Source organism: Sorex araneus, chromosome 2 (assembly GCF_027595985.1).
Source record: "Sorex araneus isolate mSorAra2 chromosome 2, mSorAra2.pri, whole genome shotgun sequence".
Classification (NCBI taxonomy): domain Eukaryota; kingdom Metazoa; phylum Chordata; class Mammalia; order Eulipotyphla; family Soricidae; genus Sorex; species Sorex araneus.
Genome location: NC_073303.1, coordinates 51,281,692 through 51,301,699, shown reverse-complemented (window position 1 = coordinate 51,301,699; position 20,008 = coordinate 51,281,692). Strand labels below are relative to the sequence as shown.

At 64.0% G+C, this 20,008-nt stretch overlaps 2 protein-coding genes across 6 annotated transcripts in view; one reads left to right on the top strand and one right to left on the bottom strand.

Annotated features, from left to right (window-relative positions):
- Window positions 1-7,596, bottom strand: part of HSF2BP (heat shock transcription factor 2 binding protein) — a 32,221-nt gene extending 24,625 nt beyond the window's left edge. The window contains exons 1-4 of one of the 3 annotated variants that reach the window (XM_055128856.1): window positions 7,476-7,596; window positions 6,967-7,181; window positions 6,714-6,864; window positions 429-532 (exon numbers count right to left, since the gene is read on the bottom strand). In XM_055128856.1, coding sequence (XP_054984831.1) covers window positions 429-532; window positions 6,714-6,864; window positions 6,967-7,002 — 291 coding nt within the window. In that variant the 5' untranslated portion in view covers window positions 7,003-7,181; window positions 7,476-7,596. Of the gene's footprint in view, window positions 1-428; window positions 533-6,713; window positions 6,865-6,966 lie in introns of all 3 variants that reach the window. The other 2 variants (XM_055128857.1, XM_004602494.2) reach the window with 2 other exon arrangements.
- Window positions 7,597-7,650: 54 nt separating this feature from the next.
- Window positions 7,651-17,545, top strand: RRP1B (ribosomal RNA processing 1B). 3 transcript variants are annotated; one of them, XM_055128934.1, is made up of 16 exons: window positions 7,651-7,841; window positions 11,072-11,154; window positions 11,850-11,907; window positions 12,539-12,624; window positions 12,764-12,825; window positions 12,911-13,040; window positions 13,212-13,276; window positions 13,403-13,569; window positions 13,900-13,982; window positions 14,187-14,284; window positions 14,789-14,808; window positions 14,903-15,019; window positions 15,105-15,916; window positions 16,630-16,782; window positions 16,982-17,045; window positions 17,288-17,545. In XM_055128934.1, the coding sequence occupies exons 1-16, from the start codon at window positions 7,712-7,714 to the stop codon at window positions 17,479-17,481; spliced, it is 2,322 nt and encodes a 773-aa protein (XP_054984909.1). In that variant the 5' UTR covers window positions 7,651-7,711; the 3' UTR covers window positions 17,482-17,545. The 3 variants fall into 3 exon arrangements, with proteins under 3 accessions (XP_054984909.1, XP_054984908.1, XP_054984910.1); XM_055128933.1 differs by having other exon boundaries at window positions 15,102-15,916; XM_055128935.1 differs by lacking the exon at window positions 16,630-16,782 and having other exon boundaries at window positions 15,102-15,916.
- Window positions 17,546-20,008: the final 2,463 nt, after the last annotated feature.

The following is a 20,008-nucleotide window of genomic DNA, read 5'->3' as shown; positions in this document are numbered from 1 at the left end:
AGTATCTGACTAGATCCAAGCCATCAAAGCACCTATGTTCCAGAATGCCCCCAGGGGGAGGCGTGGCGAGTGGAGGAGCCCACCCACAGTGGGCAACCACAGGCGATGCTGGCAGCTGTCTGGGATCCCCTCACCGCCACCTATTTCCAGCTGCACCCCAAGCCCCAGCACGTGAGCACCACAGCTCGAGGCATGTCCCCGTGTGGCCGTGACAGCGCTGGCAGGCGCTGTGTGCAGCCACTGCAGGGAGCACCGAAGCCCCCAAATGGGCCCATGCCTGCAGGCCAAAGTGCAAGCAGCCCCCAGCCACATGAGGGGGAGCCCAGCGCACACCTGCCGTGTGTGGGAGTCCCCACCCTCATGCTGCCACAAGGGGAGGCACAGCAGTCTCTCGGCTCGCACCTGGCCAGAAACGACACTGGACCCACCTTCTTCTCCCTCACGCTGTCGGCCTGCACCGTCTCCAGCTGGGCCTTAAAGTGTTGGCAGTCCATCCTCAGTTGCTCTAACTCTTGCTCTTTCCTTTCCAGCTCTACAAGAAAGGGGCACAGCACTCAGTACTCGGCACCCTTCACAAGCTCCCCAGCGTGCCTGGCCTGCTTCTCAGTGGGGTCACTGGCATCAGAGGGACACCTGGGTTCTGCTGGCCTCATGGGGACCCCGGCGCTAGGTTTTAGGGAAGGTGCTATTTAGAGGTAAGGTCCAGACTTGTCTCTGCTCCAGAAAAAGCAGGCGGCAGCTCTGGAGGGGATGAGGCCAACAGGCTGACTCAATGGGACAGCTGCAGCAGGCGCCTCAGGACAAGCAGGGGCCAGGAGGGTGGGGCGGGGGCACTTCCTCTGCGCCAGTGCTTGGATGATTCAAAGGCTAACAGAAATCCCAGGCTCCCGTGTGCATTTGTCTTAAAGAAACAGCAACTTGATAGAAAAAGATTATGCTACTCCCCCCCCCGGAATTTCCAAGGCACGGGAATGTGAAGCGAGAATGTTCCGGGTCTTGGTTTCAGGCTAACAACCCCCCTGGTTTTTACCTACAGATGCCCAACACGACGGCAGTCTAGCTTAGAGCAACGTCTCAAAAATGAGGAAGAAGGAACTGGGGGAACTAATGACTTCTAATGAGCACTTTCAGGTGCGAAGGCCCAACCCGCCCGGCAGTGGCCTTTTGGGCCGCCAACTCTGCCCACCAGAAGTCGGCATCAGTGAAGCAGCCGCTTCCCGAGCCAGCGTGGCCTCTGTATTGAAGCGGATGGCGCGTGTATCCTACGCACTGCTTAGCTCATGCATGATGTCTGTATGGCATACGGTCACCAGCCAAGGAGAAAATAAGGAGCTGAGGCAATGATTTACGGTATAAAATTTCTTTGCTGTTAGCGTCAATCTTTCACCTCCTGGCAAACTGTAAGATCAGTCCCAGTGAAGAGAAAATGCGTCTAAACTGTGTGGAATGTTCTGGCCACGCCTTCACAGCGAGCGTGTCATAATCTCACCCACGGCAGGGCTGCGTGTGGCCGGAACTAACAAAGGGACAGGCCAGAGTGTTCCTGTCACAGGCCCACAGCAGGGAGCTACCACAGGCCAGGTGAGGGGGACACTGGTGGAAGTGGACACTGGCGGAGGATGCGGAATGCTTTTATGTGTAAGACCTGGCAAGTAACAATTTTGTAAGGCACAGTCCTAAGATAAAAATAAAAACACTCAAACACCCAAGGCAGCGTCAGGGTGCCATGCCAGGAGGGCTCCCGTCCGCTGTGGGAGCCTGCCACCTAGTGCCCAGAGCCCTCTCCCATACAGCTGGGTGGCCGGGAGTCTTTTGTTTCCTGCCAGTCCTTCGCCTGTAACAGCATATGGCAGAACAGCACTTCATGGGAATCGGTCCCGTGACCGTCCCAGCCTCTCGCCAACCCTCGAAGAGAAGGATACTGGGAGAGGATGGGAGAGGAGGCTGCATCCAGCCAGGAAGGGCAGCGCGTCCCCTGCGGCTCCCATAACCGCATCCACACTCCTCTCCCGTCCCGACAGCTGCTCGCTCAGCTGCCAGGGTGGCCCACACCGCTTGCGTTTCCTGAGGGGACCCGGCTCCCCTCTCCCTCCACAGGGGACATGAAGGCAGGGTTCACCGGGTCAGCGGGTGGGGGCTCTCCAGCTGAGACAGCAGAAGAGGCTCCAAACACTGCGGGAACTACAGGCTGGAGAATGGGCGGATGAATAAGTGCCGAGAGCCTGGTGAACGTGTGTGGCCATGGAGACCTACAAATTCAGCACCAGAGCGATAGCACTGCACGTGGGGCGCTTGCCTCGCACCTGGCCGGCTGCGGTTTGTTCCAGGGCACCCGGTCTCCCAAGCCCACCAGATATGTCCCCCCAAAAAAAAATCTATAAAACTCACTTTGGTTGTCACTGTAGAAAATTAGCTTGTATCACTTATATAACCACATATATGGGGGGAAATGGCTTAATCGTATTTCAACTATAACTAGTTTCTGGGCAGATAGAATGGGGGTGGGGTTTAAGAATTTGCCTTACATACAGATGTCCCTGGCTCAATCCCCCACCAGGAGTGTGCCCTGAGCAGCACTGGGTGCGACCCAAACACCCCCTCAATAAAATCAATTTCTAAGGCTCTATCCATGACATTAAAAATTTACTGTACAGAAACAATCTCATTCATGGTCATTTCAACACCTACACAGTGTCGGAAATTATAATCCTTTGTAAGATTTTCAAATAACAAAGTCTCTCAGCTATAATTTTTAAAAAATTTGTTTTGTGATCACACCTAGGGTGCTCACAGGACTGTGTGGTGCCAGGGACCGAACCTGGGGCTCCCGGATGCAAAGCCTGTGCTCCGCCCTCCCATCCCCAGGCTGGGCAGCTCAATGGGTGACACAACACGGACTCCAGGCGGCATACACAGAACAGCAGCTAGCAGGAGAGAGCTGGAGAAGCTGGCACGAACACCCTACGGAGAAACGGAAACTTCCTAACGGGTTTGAGTCCTCTTCCTCTTTATCACTTGGCAGGCTAAGAAAAAATTAACGGTTGTTAAAAGAGATTTGGTTTTGATCAAAATAGCCACTGAAGGGGCTGGAGCAATAGCACAGCAGGTAGGGCGTTTGCCTTGCACGCAGCTGACCCGGGTTTGATTCCCAGCATCCCATACGGTCCCCCGAGCACCGCCAGGAGTAGTTCCTGAGTGCAGAGCCAGGAGTAACCCCTGAGCATCGCTGGGTGTTACCAAAACGCAAAAAAAAAAAAAAAAAAGCCACTGAAGCCTCTCAAATCTGACCATGCCGCTGCCTCAACAGGCTGGGAATTTGGAATGGGCTGCAGCGCTGGCCCCTCTCCATCCAGCCAACAGGCCCTGGAGGGCTGAGGGGTCAGCACCCAGGGCTGTCCCAGTGAGAGAGGGAACTGGCTCAGCAAACCGCACCTTCTCAGCATTCTGCAGTGAGAGGGTGGTGGGGCTGAAACATGAGGGGCGACACTTCCCGCCTCTGCCAGCACCGGGAGCCTGTGGCCCTTGGTCAGTGAGCGCCAGATTCCTTCTCCTCCCTGGGCCTGTCTCTGTCCCCCCCACCATCTTGCCGCACGTGCCTGTCCGAATCACTCTCTTCTACGAGGACACTAGCCACACGGAATTAGAACCCACCTCAACCTCTTTTTAACTTAATTGCTTCCTTCCTTGGTGCCAGGGCAGCCTGCCAAAATTAGAGACAGTAAGAGTGAAAGGGAGGATATTCCAAGGTTCGATTTTGGGGGGGAGTAGTGTAAATGCATTTGAAATCCTAGTGCCATTCTAAGGCAGCCAAAAAAAAAAAAACACTTTAATTAACTGTCACATGTTTTACACAAATCAAAGAAGGAATAGGGGAACTTGGAGGCTAACATGAGCACATTTTTCCTGCACTGCTAAAAATCTGCTTCCCCACCTTCTCCAGATGGAGCCCTGGCGACACTGAGTAGCAACTAACATGGCTCCGGGATTCGGGACTGGGACACATCCGAGCTGCACGGCCGCTAATGCGGCCGCGCGACCTTTTCTAAAACCTGAAAACATACAATCTTTTAATGGAAAACTAATTATCAAATGCTTCCTTAGTAGGGTTATCTTGTTTGGGGGTATAACTCCCACAACAATAGTGAGTTTTGTGTTGAAATGTGGAATGTAATCAAGGTGAAGAGAAAATGAAGTGAAATTCATCAGTTATACAGTTGGGGTGGGGGGCGAGGGGTATGCCGGGGATTTTGGTGGTGGAATATGGGCACTGGTGAAGGGATGGTGTTTGAATACGGTATAACTGAGACATAAACCTGAGAACTTTGCAACTTTCCACATAGTGATAAAATAAAAAAATAATAACAATGTTGGTGTGAAGTTGTAATGTTGTGGGGTTGCTGTTGAAAGATTGAATGTAATCAACTAATGTGAACAACCTTATGAAAATAAAATAAAAATTAAAAATCTGCTTCCCAAATCACACCTTCCTGAGCCCACATGGTCTCCTCGCCTCCTACAGTGCGTGGCCTGCAACGGGCCCATGCTGCACGCCACTGCACGGGCACCTCTGGCCTGCAATGAGCCCGCTGCACCGCCGATGCGTGCGCCGCGCTCATCTGTGATGGCCCAGTGGGCAGCGCCTTCAGTGTTGTGAGCTTATATTTTTGGGGGGAGGGGGTTTCACTCAGCGATGCTCAAGGGTTACTCCTGGCTCTGCACTCAGGAATTACTCCTGGCGGTGCCCAGGGGACCACATGGGATGTTGGGAATCGAACCCGGATCAGCCGCATGCAAGGCAAACGCCCTCCCCGCTGTGCTATCGCTCCAGCCGCCCCATTTGCCTTTCTGGTGTAACAGACAATCTGAAGTAAATCTGACTGTGTCTGCAAGGAGGGTGGGGACGGAGGACACTGGGGGAGGAAGGGCACACTGGTGGTGGGACTGCCGGGACTTTCAAGGCCTGAAACAAGCCTATTAGGAAACAACTGGTAACCCCCAGTGTTGCAATAAAAATCATTTTGAAAAACGGATTATGACGCGGAACAGTTGGTGGGAAGCCAACTCGCAGGGAAAAGTAAGCGTCTCAAACTCAGGAAGTCTCTTAGGCCACGGTGCCGCTGGACTCAGGGGAGGGATGGCTGCGTCCCAGCGCCCGTCTCTTCCTGTCCTTCACCTCGATGCCAAATAAAAGCTAGTGAAGGCAGACGCAGGAGAGGACAGGATCACACTCAACTGTCAAAAACCAGGCCTTGGGGCTGGGGCGATAGCACGGCGGGGCGGGCGCTTGCCCTGCTTGCGGCCGACCCGGGTTCCGTCCCCAGCCTCCCACATGGTCCCCCGTACCGCCAGGAGGAACCCGAGCATCCCTGGGTGTGGCCCAGAAAGGAAAAAGAAGGGGGGGGGCACTGAATGCAGCCAGTGCTGCCCTGGTCCCCGAGCACTGCCTGAGGTGATGGGCTCAAGTAGGGGCGGTCCGCCTCGCCCTAAGTCGCTAAAGGTCGCCAGCCCGTGGTAGAGGACCAGAGGGGCACCCGCCAGGGGCCCGAAGAGGTCACTCCCGCGGGACACACAGCAGGAAACGCTCCTGCTAGCGCAGAGCTGGGGGGCACACAGGCGGGAGGGGCACAGGGCGGGGTCAGCGCAGGGAGGAGGGACGCCCCCCCCCTGCCCGGCCAGGCACGGGGACCCCCAGAAGACACAGAGGCGCTGGCTCCGGGACGCAGAGACCCGCCCTGCGACTCCAGCCCTGCCCCTCGCTCCCGAGGCTCCGAGCAGTGCAGCCGGCGCGGCGGCTCTCCGGACAGTCCCACAGACAGCTGCGGAAGCAGGCCGGGGCTCGCGGGGATGGACGAGTGAGCACTGGGGCGCGGAGCTGGGAACGGTCACCCGCATGAAGTGAGAGAGCACTGAGGTGCTGAGCTGGGAACGGTCACCGGGATGAACTGAGCGAGCACTGAGGTGTGGAGCCATAAACGGTCACCGGGATGAACTGAGCGAGTACTGAGGCGTGGAGCCATAAACGGTCACCCGGATGAAGTGAGAGAGCACTGAGGTGCTGAGCCGGGAACGGTCACCGGGATGAACTGAGTGAGCACTGAGGCGCGGAGCCATAAACAGTCACCCGGATGAAGTGAGAGAGCACTGAGGTGCTGAGCTGGGAACGGTCACCGGGATGAACTGAGTGAGCACTGAGGCGCGGAGCCGGGAAGGGTCACCCGGATGAAGTGAAAGAGCACTGAGGCGTGGAGCCTGGAATGGTCACCGGGATGAACTGAACGAGCACTGAGGCGCGGAGCCATAAACGGTCACCCGGATGAAGTGAGAGAGCACTGAGGTGCTGAGCTGGGAACGGTCACCGGGATGAACTGAGTGAGCACTGAGGCGCGGAGCCGGGAAGGGTCACCCGGATGAAGTGAAAGAGCACTGAGGCGTGGAGCCTGGAATGGTCACCGGGATGAACTGAACGAGCACTGAGGCGCGGAGCCATAAACGGTCACCCGGATGAAGTGAGAGAGCACTGAGGTGCTGAGCTGGGAACGGTCACCGGGATGAACTGAGTGAGCACTGAGGCGCGGAGCCGGGAAGGGTCACCCGGATGAAGTGAGAGAGCACTGAGGCGCGGAGCCCTGAGCAGCCCCCGCAGGCCCGCGGCGCGGGGCGGGCACGGTGGCGACCCCCGCGGGGTCTCCCGGCAGGGTCTCGGGCCCACTCACTCCGCTCCAGCGCCTGCAGCCGCCGCGCCGTCTCCAGCACCTCGCCGCTGAGGATGCGCGGCAGGAAGTCGCGGATCTGCATCACCTCCGTCGTCAGGCGCTCCAGGTCCTTCTTGCGCACCTTGACGAACTCCTCTCGGGTCCCCGCGGGCTGCGGCGGCGACAGGACGGGGCGGGCGGGGGGCGTCAGGGCGCCGGGCGGGGGGTCCCGTACCCCTCGAGGCCAACCCCCGCCCGCCCCCACCTCACTGACCCGACGGGCCTCCTCGGCGTCGCCCGCCTCGCCCATGGCCGCCGGTGCCGCGTTCCCTGCGCCTGCGTGACGCCTTTTGACCCCCGGCAGGGCGGGCACGTGGCCCGCCGCGCGGTACGGGGGGCCGCGAGGCTCAAGGCGCGTCGCTCGGGCGCCGCATGCGGGGCCGGCGGGCGGGGACTCCTGGGGCTGCGCCGCGCTCTCTAACGTTCTCCCTGCGAAGCAGAGGGGGCAGACCCGGGCGTGAGGGGCGCGGGGGGTTGCGGAGAGGGGCCTCTCCCGCTGCAGTGCGGGGCCCGGTAGGGGCAAGCTCGGGGCCCCTGGGCCCGGAGACAGCCCCGGCTGCAGGGTCTCGCCCCGGGCCTACAGCGCTCGCACCCCGGCGGGCCGGCGCCCTGTTCCCAGGGTGTCCCCCAGGGCGGCCCAGCAGCGGACACACGGTCAGGAGCTCCGCGCCAGTGTGTCGGCGGGCCCGTGGGGCGGCGCGGCCCGGCCCGACCGCGGCTAACCTCGCCGTCAACGGCTCCGGGGCCGCGGCGCCCGGGACGCAGCGAAGGCGCGAAGGCGCGAAGGCGAGACGCTTCGGGCCCGGCCCCTGCGCCGCCGCCGCCCAGCGCGCACGCGCGCCCCCGGCCGGCGCCTTTGTGACGCCATCAGCGCGCGCCGCGGCCGCCGAGTGCGCAGGCGCGGCGGCGGGCGGCGGTGGCGGAGCGGGTGCGGCGGCGGGGGATGCTGTGGGGGCGCCATGGGCCCCGCCATGCAGCCCGCCGAGCTGCAGTTCGCGCAGCGCCTGGCGTCGCACGAGAAGGGCATCCGGGACCGCGCGGCGAGGAAGCTGCGCCAGTACATCAGCGCCAAGACCCAGAGGGAGACAGGTGGGCGCCACGTGCCGCCGCGGGCCGCGCTTTCGGTTGGGGGCGGCGCACGTGCGCCGGACCCGCGCCCGGGGAGCCCCGCCCGGCGCCCCCGAGCCCCGGAGCAGCGCAGCCGGGGCCCGCGTCCAGCTGGGTCCCCCCGACACAGGCCGGCCCCCGGCTGCCCGCTCCCCCTCCTCCCCGCCGCCCACCTCTCTCGCTCTGGCCCTTGGCGCCCCCGGAGTCACCCTGCTGTCCCCGAGTGACCTACATGGCATATACACCGCATCCCCTTGCAACCAGAGCTCCGGTCGCCCCCCTAAAGCGCCTCCGATGCGGTCCTTTGATGAACAGGGCAGGCCTGCAGCTAGGGTACACGGACTCCTCCGGCACACCTCCCAGCCGTCTGTTCTTTCCCCAAAGTCCCCCCTCCCCTCATAACCCACTCCCCGCATCCAGTTCAGCATCAATCCCAGCATAATTCCCACCCCATCCTCCAGGCCCGCCCTGGACCAGCAGCCTGCTGTGTTCCGCGTGTTATTCAGCCGGGCCTCGCTTACTGGGTGTTACCCAGCCTTCCCCCCTCGGCCCCTGGGAGCTGGAACTTCCAGGCACGGAGGGCCCGGCTGCACTCACGAGCAGGAAAGCAGGTCCCGGGCCGCCCGGCAGAATCCCTTGCTAAGCTCTGCAGCCTGGGAGATGCAGCGGGCTCCCGTCCCTGCGTCCTGCAGGTTGCCCAGGCTAGCGCCTGTCATGCCCAGCGTCCCAGATCGGTATCTTAGCTCACCAGCACTGGGCAGCTGCCGGGGCTGCAGAGAGCACTGCAGAGACCCCTGCTCTGCTCGGCCCTCCAGTCCTCAGCGCAAGAAGTGAAGGAGACTAGCCCCGGAGGGAGCCTGTGGCCAGCTGAAGCTGCAGGCCATTCCGGCAGTGGGTGGCAGTGGGTGTGGCCCCACCAGGAGGCTGCTTCTTGCTATGCCTCCTCCCCTTTCTGGCCCTTTCTGGTGCCGGGACTCGGCCGCACCAAAGCCCCCTCTCATCTCACACACCTAGGGGCGCTTTGCAGCTCTCAAGTCAACCTTGTGGCCCTTGCGTGATGCCACATAGCGTGGCTGCCCCTATCACAGCTCGTGTCTCCAGAGCATCGGGGCAGGCGGTCAGATACAGCTGCCGCTCTGAAGTGGGTCCGTTTCCTGCCCAGTGGCCTTTGGCTGTGCTCAGTCCCTAACCGACCACGGCACTGCCCCTCACGTCCATGTTCTCAGCCACGCTGAGCGGCCCAGGCCTGGCAGCTGGCGGCAGGAACTCTCTGTGGTGAGAGTGTGAGAAACTCGACGCCCCGCCCCATTCCCTGGCAGATGGAGGAGAAATGTGAGCAACGGCGCTTCAGGCTCCAGGGGCTCCCACGGGCCCATCCCTGCCGTCGGAGGGTGGCAGGGACAGTGCTGTCCTGCGGCAGAAGGCAGGGGTTTGGCTGCAGCTGTGGAAACTGAGCTTCAAAAGGAAAAGGTCAGCAGCCACAGTGGCCAGAGCTTCCAGTTCTGAACTTGGCCCGATGGGTTCTCTGCCGTGTGGCCTTGTGGCCCCCTCCCACTTGAGGCCCGCTGTCTGGCTCGTGCCCCTGTCACTCGGGTCAGAGTCAGTGGACGTTCTGAAACCCTCCGAAGCACGTTTGTCCCTTAGCCCGTGGCGGGAGTGACCCCACGCTCTCTGGGCACCGTGATTTCCCCACTCCGCGTTCCACACCAGCCCTGCGTCCTGTCTCGGGGCTTACGGGAGAGAAAGATCTGGAAAGACTGTTCTCAGGCGATGAACAGGGGCAACAAGTGGGGAGGTCAGGAGACCGAACTGCACCTGCAGCCGTGCAGCCGTGATGACCTGTGTGCGGGCCGTGACTGCCCTTTCATTCGCTGGTCTCTGCTTGCTGTCTGAGACGCTAGTTCGGGGATTTGTTTGGCAGGGGTGTTGGGCCTTGTTGCTGCCCATGCTGGGGGAGCACTTCTGGCGGAGCCCCGGGGACCGTGTGCGGGGAATGCCTCCCCCATTGTGCAATCCCTGGCCTCGCCTGCGGGGCTCACAGCTTTGGGAAGCAGATGGGGTGTCGCAGGTTGCGTGCGCTGCCGCGGGAGTTCAAGGGCAGCCCGGGCAGCAGAGTCCTACAGGAACTCGGGTGGCTGCACACGCCCCCGGTCTCGGTCCCCCGGGGCAGGTGTCCACGCAGCTCCTCGGGGTGTGTGGTGCGTGGCGCCTGGCCTGCAGCAGGGGGCCTCCTCGGGGGTGCCGGCTCCACTGAGGAACTCCTTGCTTCCCTCTCCGAAGTTCCTGTTGGAGTCATGGTTTGGGGGTCACACCCAGCAGTGCTCCAGGCCTTCTTGTGCTCGGGGTGGCCCTGCTGCATGCCCTCTTGGTTCCTGGTGTTTGGGGAGCCCCAGGGCTCGCACCCTGGGCTGTGATTCTTCTGTGCTCGGTGTTCACCGCACCAGCATAGGGAGCACATTCGGGCGCTGGGGTGACCCCCAGGCACACGTGCTCATGTGGTCCCGTACCCCTCCTGTGAGGGGCACTGGAGGCCGCCCGCCCGCCTGACCCAGAGGCAGACTGATTGCCCGGCCTGTGTCGGGGTCCGGCCGGCTCCCTCGCCCGCATCACTCCCCGCTCAGCTGCTGTTGCTAGGCCACCTGTGAGCACTGTCCTGCAGCCACTCTGAAAGGGCCTCAGGGGTCAGCAGAGGACTGACCCAAAGGGATCCTGTGTCCTTCATAGTCGCCTCAGGAGCCCTTGGGCAGTTGTGAGGCAGATGCCGCCCCCGCATTAGCCACAGGACAGACCCCAGGCCAGCCCCCTCCTGGAGCGTGGGCTTGCAGGGGCGGGCAGAGGGGGTCCGGGAGACGCACCTGAGCCGAGTTCCTGTCTGGCCTTGTCCTGGAGGTGCCCGTGGGACGCTGCCTGGCGGCTCACCTGCCCTCAAGCCCGTGGCTGTCATGTTTGGGCCAGGCCACTGCGCAGACTGCGGCCGCCATGAGGATGCCCGGGTGGCCAGGAGCCTGCTGCCGCGAGGGGGCCCCAGGGCTCAGTGCCAGTGGTGTCTGGCAGAGGGAGGGGACCCAGGTGGTCACGGCAGGACCGACTGAGACGGAGCCCTGAGGTCGCTGTGCAGGGGCAGAGGCAGGAGGGAGAGCACGGGCGCGGGCGTGTGTGCATGGTGTGGGGTCCCGTGGGGACGGGCTGAGGCGCTGCTGTGCCCTCTGCAGGCGGGTTCACCCAGGAGGAGCTGCTCAGGATCTGGAAAGGTCTCTTCTACTGCATGTGGGTACAGGACGAACCCCTCCTGCAGGTAACAGGCCGCCGGGGACGGGGCGGGGCGGGGGGGGGGCATCACTCACCGGGGAAGAGGGCGCTCGTGTCCAGGGAGGCGGATTCTCGCTTGGTTCACAAGAAGGCCCAGAAACGTGAGCTTGTTGCTGCCTCCTGCTCGTGTGTGGCCGAGTGGGGACCCCGCCCCCCAGGTCGCTGTCCCGGGCACCCAGGACAGAGCCAGCTGTCCTTGCCCGGCCGAGGGCTGCCCCATGGGTGCGCAGCCACCTGGTTCCCCCTAGCGACCGCGCTGGCGAGGCGTCCAGACAGGTGGCCGTCCTGGGCACCCCTCGCAGCCCACCAGCCTTCAGCTGGACGGGACCAGGCAGAGACAGTGTAGCCGTGCCTGCTGACCCTCCTGCTGGGGGCCAGCGAGCGGGTGTGGGTGGGTCTAGAGTGAAACAGGCCCGGCGGGAGGCCCTGCGGTGAGAAGAAGGCAGGTGCTCCGGAGCACTGTGTGCCGTGGGTGGGGACGGGCCCAGCTGGGGTCAGGCAGCGCCCCCACCACACGGCCACGGGGTCCCCCCATGCACAGCTCACGACCGGCAGCATTCTGGCCCAGAGCCCTCTGTCCCCAGGGTCGCCCAGGATAAGGCCAGCTCATGTCCTGAATAAGCAGGGGCGTGTGGGCCGGCCCGTGCCCCACGATGACCCCATCTCTCCCCCCGCCCACAGGAGGAGCTCGCAGTCACTATGTCCCAGCTCGTCCACGTTGTTAACAACTCGGAGGCGCGTAAGTGCGGCCTGGCCCGGCTCGGGTGCCATGTCTGCCCGGAGCCCGTCCTGTGTCCTCCAGTGTCCGTCCCGGGGCTCTCGTGGGCGCTGGCCTCGGGCGGGCCCAGAGCACTGACCCTGCAGGGAAGGGCAGGGAGGGGCCTGCGCAGGACGGAGCCGCTTCCAGACCTGAAGGAACTGCCTGGCGGAGGCGGGCGCCGGGAGGGTTTTCTCCGCCCCCCCACAGAGGCGGCCCTGGGTGCTAGTGAGCCTGGGGTCCCAGTGCCACGGACGAGCTCGGCCTGGAGCGTGGGCTCAGTGTGCCGGAATGTGCAGGAGGAAGGAAGGCCCGAGCCACCAAGCGGGAGCGAGCCCCGGCTAGAAAGCGCTGGCCGCCTGAGACCGAGGAGAAAACGGAGCATGGCCCGGCTCCCACCGACAGGATGGGGCGGGACCAGCTGCTGCCGGGACCGAGAAGCCCACGCGCCCGTCCAGAGGAGCCCGTTCCTTGGCCAGACCTTCCCGCCGCCTCGAGTTCTTGGGGAAGCACCAAGACGGCGTCGCTTGTTTCCCTGGCGCTGCCCGACCCCGCTCTGTCTGTCTGTCCATCTGTCTGGAGGTGGTGTGCTCACCGCCTCTCTTCTCTGCAGAGCACCTGCTCATCCGGACCTTCTGGCAGACCTTGAACCGCGAGTGGAAGGGAGTCGACCGCCTGCGCCTGGACAAATACCACATGGTACTGGCCGCGGAGGGCAGCGGGCACTGGGCGGTCTTACCGGCGGGTGGGGAGCCCAGGGGCACCCTCACCTGAGCCACACCAGCCCTGTCCCCAGCCTGCTGATGACGGGCACTGCCACCCTGTCTCTACCCCGCAGCTCATCCGGCTGACCCTGCGGCAGTCCTTCGAGGTCCTGAAGCGGAACAGCTGGGAGGAGAGGTGCGTTCAGGCTGGGCTGGCAGCCTCCGCGTCTGTCCTCTCCCGGGAGCCGCCCCTCACGGCACCGTGTGTGTGTTGGCTGCAGCCGGATCCGGCCGCTCTTGGACATCCTGATGAAGGAGGTGCTGCACCCCGAGAGCCGGTGTCCTGGCGGGGTGAGGGCCCACCTGATCGCCGTGTACCTCGAGGAGCTGTCCAAGGTCGGGGGGAGTGAGGTGAGCATGCACAGACGGCCACCCTTGGCGGGGGGACATGTGGACGGGCAAGGGCACCCGTGGACACTGTCCCGAGTGCCCCCCGGCCGGCCTGGCCCTGGGGCTTCCTGCGCGGGGGCCGCGCTGCTCCCGATGCACAGCAGACGGGAGGGCTTTCCTCACTCCCCCCAGCTTCTGGCGGATCAGAACCTCAAGTTTATTGATCCGTTCTGCAAAATTGCCGCCAAGACGAAAGAGTGAGTGTGGGCCCCTCCCCCCTCAGTGTAGCCGGGTGCCCCCTCCCCGGGGTCCGCGGGGCCGGCAGAGGGGGGAGTGCTGGCCCTGTCCCTCGGCTGCCGGACGTCTCGGCTTCTCCCCTGCAGCCACACCCTGGTGCAGACCATCGCCCGGGGCGTGTTCGAGGCCATCGCTCACCGCTCCCCCTTGGCACTGGAGGCCAGCGCCGAGGACCACAGCGCCAGGGCGGGGGGTGGCCCCCGGTCCGGAGAGGAGCTGGCCGCCTGCGAGGGGCCTCCAGCCGCGGCAGCCGGTAAGACAGGGATGGGGGGATCCCAGGGACACCTAGTTTAGGCATGTGCACTGCCCAGCCCTTTCTGGAGCTGGAAGGGCCGGTGTACACACACGTGCTGCGTGCCTGGGGCCCAGGTTCCTTCCCTGAGCAGGGCCAAGTGTGGCCCAAAAAACAAACAAAAAGGAGTGAAGTTTGCAACGACTGGCTATAGGATGTTTCACTGGCCCCCTTGGCCCTGGTGCGGGATCAGGGACCCTACGGCAGCCAGCTGGCACAAATCCCCGTGTCCTGGAGCTGGCGCCCCGCAGCCGTCTGGGAGGCTCAGCCCTGCGTGTTCTTCCATCGCAGGCAAAGGTCTCCCTCAGCCCAACGGAGCTGCCGAGGACAGAGACGGAGATGGTGTCCTGGAGGCCGCAGGGCCGCCACTGCAGGTCAGTGGCCGCGGTGCTGGGCGACACCACAGCGCGGGGTGGAGCTGTGTCCCTGTGCACTCTGCTGTGTGGGCTCCTCGCCCCGCTCCCCAGATACGGTGCCAGGCGGCGCTCGCCGGTGAAGGCGCCAAGAGGCGCCCCAGCCCTGCTCTTTGGGGGAGCCGGTGCCCGGGCTCAGGCTCAGGTGCTCTCCCTGCCCTGCAGTTCGACTACAAGGCAGTCGCCGACCGGCTCCTGGAAATGACCAGCAGGAAGAACACCCCTCCCTTCAACAGGAAGCGCCTCTGCAGGCTCGCCAAGAAGTGAGTGCGGAGAAGACCCTCACGGGCACCCCCAGACAGGCCTTCCCCGCACCTCGCCCACCCACTCATCTGCAGCTTCAGCTGCTGACCCCACGGTCCCCTGCAGCTGCCCCTATCCCCAGCCTGCCACATGACGGGCGACACCGTGGGTGTAGGCACAGCTTCTGTCCACCCGTCAGCCACGAGTTCAGGCAGGGTGAGCACGAGACCCTGCGAGGGACTGAGGACGGGGCTTTTTTCAGCTCATTCAGACAGAACATTGGGCACATGTGTCCCCAGCCGCCTGGGTGTGACCGTGGTCATGGGCACCCAGTCAGTCCCCTTCAGGACCACAGGCTTCCAACCACCTGGTACATGCAGATGCACACGTATGCATCCGTGTGCACGCATACACGACATACGCAGCCCACACACACCCCGTGTCACCCGGCCTCCCTCGGGCTTCCTGGCGTGCGCGTACAGGACGGGCAGGGTCAGTTAAGGATGCCCTTACTTCTTTTCCAGGTTCCGGGATCTCTGTGAAGGTGAGGCCGTTCGGAGGCTGACGCTGGGGGCAGTGGGTGTGGACGGGTCCCGAGGGAGGACACTTCGTGGGGCTGACAGAAGTGACTTCGGCAGGTGGTGTCGCCCCTCCGAGCCTGGCCGAGGACCGTCCTGCTGATGGGGACGACCCAGGCCTGTGTGAAGGACAGCAGATGGACAGAGGAGAGAAGCAGGGCAGCGGGGACGCAAGAGGTGAGCAGCGCCCCCTGGGAGGTACAGGCGCGGGGGTGCAGGCGGCTCGAGCGTCCTCTCTGAGTCACCTGTCCCTTTGCAGCAGGTGTGCCCCCAAGTGCCCAGGAGGAGCTGGGCAGAGACCTCCCAAGGAGGAAGAGGAGGAAGAGGAGGCGGAGGAACCTCCAGCCTGAGGCGCCTGTGCCAGCCCCACCGCAGAGCGGGGCCGGGGAGACGTCAGGGGAGGAGCTGCCCCCGCACCATGGGGCCGAGGAGCCCAGCACGGGGCCCGGCGGTGCCCAGAAGAGACGCGGCGGGGAGCCACCCCCCATCCACGTGAAGAGGAAACGGCTGCGGAAGAAGGGCCTGCGGGCTGTGGGCGAGCACTCCGGGACCCCCGAGGACGCGGCAGAGGGTGCCCAGGTCCCCAGGAGGAAGCGGAGACTCGGGGCCCTCCCAGCCAGTGGCCTGGACCCCTCCACCTTGCCTCAGCCCTGCCCTGCTGGGAGCTCCCCAGGCAATAGTGAGGCGCATGGCCCCCCTCCACAGGGCGACAGCGTCACGCAGAGACCCCCTCCACAGGGCGACAGCGTCACACAGAGACCCCCAGCGCAGGGCGACGGCGTCACGCAGAGAACCCCAGCACAGGGCGGCAGCGTCACGCAGAGACCCCCGCCACAGGGTAACAGCAGCACACAGAGACCCCTGCCACAGGGTGACAGCGACGCACAGAGATCCCCGCTGCAGAGTGGGAAGATGAAGAGGAAGAAGAAGGGGGAGCCAGGCCCCCTAGGCCTGTACAGCCCGTCCTGCCCCAGACCTGCCAGCCTGGCAAAGAGGAAGCGCGTGACACCCACACTTGACGCCTGGTCGCCTGTGGCCTCACCAAGACAGCAGGGCCCCGTCGTCCTGTCTCTGGTAAGGACCCTCGGTCTTGGCGCGGCCTTCCCGCGTGGACCCAGCCCAGAGCAGGGGTGCTCGCTCCCTCAGGCATGGTCGGGGCCTGGCAGGTGGTGACTGGCAGTCTCACTGTCTGCACACGCCACCAGGTGGCCATGATGGACAGCACCTGTGTGGGTGTCCAGTGCCAGCTCTGACAGGATCCTCCCTGGCTGCCTGTGCTCCTACAGCCCCAGCTTGGTCGGCCAGGCCAGGCCTCAGCCTCTCTGCCCCTCCCTGTCTCAGTCTGTCTCTCCATTCCTCAGTTTCTCAGTCCCTCACTGTCTCTCCCTCAGTCCCTCACTGTCTCCGTCTGAGTCTCTCAGTCCCTCACTGTCTCCCTCCCTCAGTCCCTCACTGTTTCCATCTGAGTCAGTCCCTCACTGTCTCCCTCAGTCTCTGCTGAGCAAGGCGCCACTTTTACCCCAGGCAGCAGCACAGCACCTTCCTGTGTCCATCCTGGCTGCTGTGTGCGGGGTTTGAGTCGGCGGCGGGCCACGGCCAGGGGTCCCTATAGGCTGTTCCAGAGGAGCAGCAGCCCCGGGCGGGGAGGGAGATCCCACACCACACCTGCGCCCTCGCCACCAAGTTTGCGAGGACTAGAAGCGGTTCCGGGGCAGAAGGGCAGGACAAGGCGGCAGTGTGGCCCTCCTGCCCAAGCGGCTGCTGACCGTCCCTGCCCTGTCCCCCAGGGGGGCAGCGGGGCACTCGGCCCTCCCAGGAAGAAGCAGCTGAGGACAGAGAAGGACTTCGTGCGGTTCAGCGCCCCTGTCCTGCCCAAGCCGCTCTTCTGCCGGAAAGCCAAGAGCAGCGCGGCCCCCTGTGCCCCGCGCCCCCCCGTGCAGGTTCGGCCCTCCGGCCTCGGGCTGGCCCCGGCTGGGTCGTGGTTCAGGGAGCAGCGTGTGGCGGGGGGTGACAGGTCGGTCTGGAGCTTGCCCTGTGCCAGCCCTGGTGTGCATGGTGCAGGCTGGCACCTGGGCCTCGAGCTGCAAGCCTCCCTGACCATGGTCTGTGCCGTGGCCTCATGCCGCTGCCGTTCCACAGCCCAGCAAAACGCCGCCCGGCACCAAGAAAGTCACGTTTGGTTTGAGCAGAAATATGACGGCAGGTGAGTGGGGCCAGAGGTCAGTTGTCTGCTGGGCCCCGGGGAGGGTGAGGGGACATACTGGAAGGAGCTCTGTGGCAGGGTGGAAAGCCACTTCCTGAAGCAGCTCGGCAAGCAGGGGTCCCGGGCGGGCATGCAGGAGGGCAGGGTCTGTGAGGTTCTGTGGGGGCCTCCGAGCCTGGGAAACGGCCAAGCGCGGGGCTGCAGCGGCCGCCCCGCCTTAGCTGGCTGCGCTCTCGGGGCAGAGTTCAAGAAGACGGACAAGAGTATCTTGGTGAGCCCCATGGGCCCCTCCCGAGTGGCCTTCGACCCCAAGCAGCGGCCCCTCCACGGGGTGCTGAAGAGCCCGGCGAGCTCCCCGGCCAGCAGCCCCCTGACCACCAAGAAGCTGCTGCTCTCCACGCCCCAGAGGCGGCCGACGGCCATGGACTTCTTCTAGCACCTTTCCTTGAGGTTTTGTACAGTCGCGTGTAAATTATAACTTTCCACGTGGGCTTTTTCCACTTCCTGTCAGTCTCCGTCAATGGCATCTCCGAGGTTGTGCCGATGTTCGCACAGGTGTCCCTGCTCCCCGCCCTGAATCTTACACCTGCCGGTGCTCGGGGGCCAGATGGCATGTCAGGATTGCGCCCTGGTCAGCCAGTCCCTGTGCTCAGGCGGGTCTGGCCGGGAGAGTCAGGGGCTCACGGTCAGAGTCCAGGGGTTCATGCCAGCTGTCCGGGCTGTGAGCGAGTCCCAGGGGCAAAGGCAGCTGTGAGCTGTGTAGACTGAGGTAATGGGGTTGAACACGCATCTCGGGGTCTGAGTTCTGGCAGAGTCAGCAGGCTGGAGCGGTGGACAGCGGAGGGGGGGGGTGCTCTTGCATTGCACACACTGGCGCCATAGAAAATATTTTTGTTTCACTATTTCAACTCCTGAAGTCTTCCTGTGAGGAAGGCAGAGACCCCAAAAGCTTGTGCGGGCAGAGAACAGCCTTAAACTCCCTGCAAGCGCCAGTTCCCGGCGGGGCTCAGCGTCCGCGCCTTGGGCTCAGAGCTGACGTCAACAGCCCTGACCCGAGGTCCAGCAGAGGGGGACATGAGTGTCCTCCCTCGCTCCCACCTCGCCTTCAGCAACACTGGCCCCCCCCTCCCCACCCCTCCAGGGGAGTAGGCAGGCAGGAGTGGGGCCCTGGAGAAGGGGGGCTGGTGACCCAGGCCCCAAGGACAGGAACCCCTGCCTCCCCCCGGCTGGGAAGGTGCAGAGGTGGAGAACCGGAATCACGGTCAGAGCTTCCCTGCCGTCTTCCCTGGAAACGCTCCTCAGTTCCGCTCGGCTCGGGATCTCCTGATAAGAACCCTGGCCACAGCCAGAGTGCGCGGGCCAGGGGCATGAGCAGCCCAAGCCGCCCCCTCGGGGCCCCTGGATCCACCCGGGCATGAGCGGCCGGGCTGGCTGTTGTGCAAGAAAGCAGGGCAGTGGGACCGGGCATAGGGCGGCCTCCAGCTGTGGGCTGGAGCCTTTGTAGCAGGCGCACACGCACACACACGTACACTTGCATATACTCAACACTTACAGACACTTAGACATGCACTTGACGTGTGTGCATGTACACTTTTATACACATACATACTCCACACGCTCCCATCGCACACAGGATGGAGTTTTCTGGGGAAGCCTGTCACCCCCAGCCTTTACCCAGGGCAGGGTTCCGCTGAGGCGGCACCCACGGAGTAGGGGAGCTGGTCCAGGCAGGCCTCCAGGCTCGGGCGAGGCTCCGCCCTGGGGAAAGGAGAAGGCAGTGGGGGCAGCCAAGGCCCCTAGTGTGCTGCTGAAGCCGCCTCCTGCGGGCTGGAGGGTCCTGCGGCCCGCTGGCTCATTGTTGGGCCCACCCGCCCGGTGTGCTGGGGACCATGTGGGGTGCAGGAAGTGCCTGGCCAGCTGCCCGTCGCACCAGCCCCTGCATCGGGAGTTGACACGCAGGGCTCACGACCCCCACCCAGAAGTTGCCCGCTTGTGCCAGGGACATCTGAGCCCACCCCTAAGCCCCAGCAGCTTGGCAGCTGAAGGAGCCCAGGTGAGCACGAGGCTGCAGGCCCTGCAGCTGCCTGGCCGTCCTCCCCCGTGGCCCGCACCGGCAGTTTCTGGGAGGTGCATGTTCTGGGCCGGAGCCGCACTGGGAGTGGACCGTGGACGCAGTGGGCCAGCTGAGAACTGGCCCTGTGGGACCTGGGGCTCCAGGAGAGTGCAGTGACCCTCCGGCATGGTGTCAGAGGCTCGTCCGAGTCTCAGGGCCGGAGCCAGGAAAGCGCGGAGGGTCCATCCCCGGCCTCCCTGATGGCCATCCTGAGTGCAGAGCCAGGAGCAACCCTTGAGCGTCACCAGGTGTGACCCAGAAAGCAAAAAAAAAGGCCAGTTCAGACGGACTCGGCGGGGTCAGCAGCGGCACAGGGGGGAGTGTCTGACTCAGCCTCGGCTCCCAGAACGTGCTGTCCCCTCCGCCACTGACTGGCCTCAGGGTCTCCCTCATCAGCCCTGGACGGTGGCCAGACCCCGGTGGTCTCGGGCAGCGTGCAGGACGCGCCCCACAGCTGTGAGCTCAGCCCCTCAGCTCTCAGCTGCCCCCACAGTGGGTCACGGTGTCAGGTGAGGCCATCGGGGAGGGCACAGCCCTGCGCAGCTGGCCAGGCTCAGTGCCCCGCCCCCCGGGAGCCTCCCAGGGAGAGTTTGGGGGCCCCCGAGAGGGAGGCCAGCACTGGCTTCATTCTGGGTGGACACAGGTGCAGAGCGCCCACCTGCGGGCCACAGCCACTTGCCTCCATCCCTGAGGGAGGGCCCAGTTCCGCCCACGGAAGGACGGGCCCACAGCCTGCCCCTCCCGGGGCGGCCACGAGTGGGTCCCGTGTGACGGGGAAGGGTGGGCCGAGGTTCCCCCCTCGCCCACACTCTGGAGCCAAGGCAGGCCTGGCCTGGCACACTGCCGGGTG

Excerpts from the sequence above, each read along its gene's own strand:
- RRP1B (XM_055128933.1), top strand. The coding sequence starts at position 7,712 with ATGGGCCCCGCCATGCAGCCCGCCGAGCTGCAGTTCGCGCAGCGCCTG. Across the intron at positions 13,041-13,211 it reads CCAAGGTCGGGGGGAGTGAG|CTTCTGGCGGATCAGAACCT; the intron begins GTGAGCATGCAC and ends CACTCCCCCCAG. Across the intron at positions 14,285-14,788 it reads CTCTGCAGGCTCGCCAAGAA|GTTCCGGGATCTCTGTGAAG; the intron begins GTGAGTGCGGAG and ends CTTCTTTTCCAG.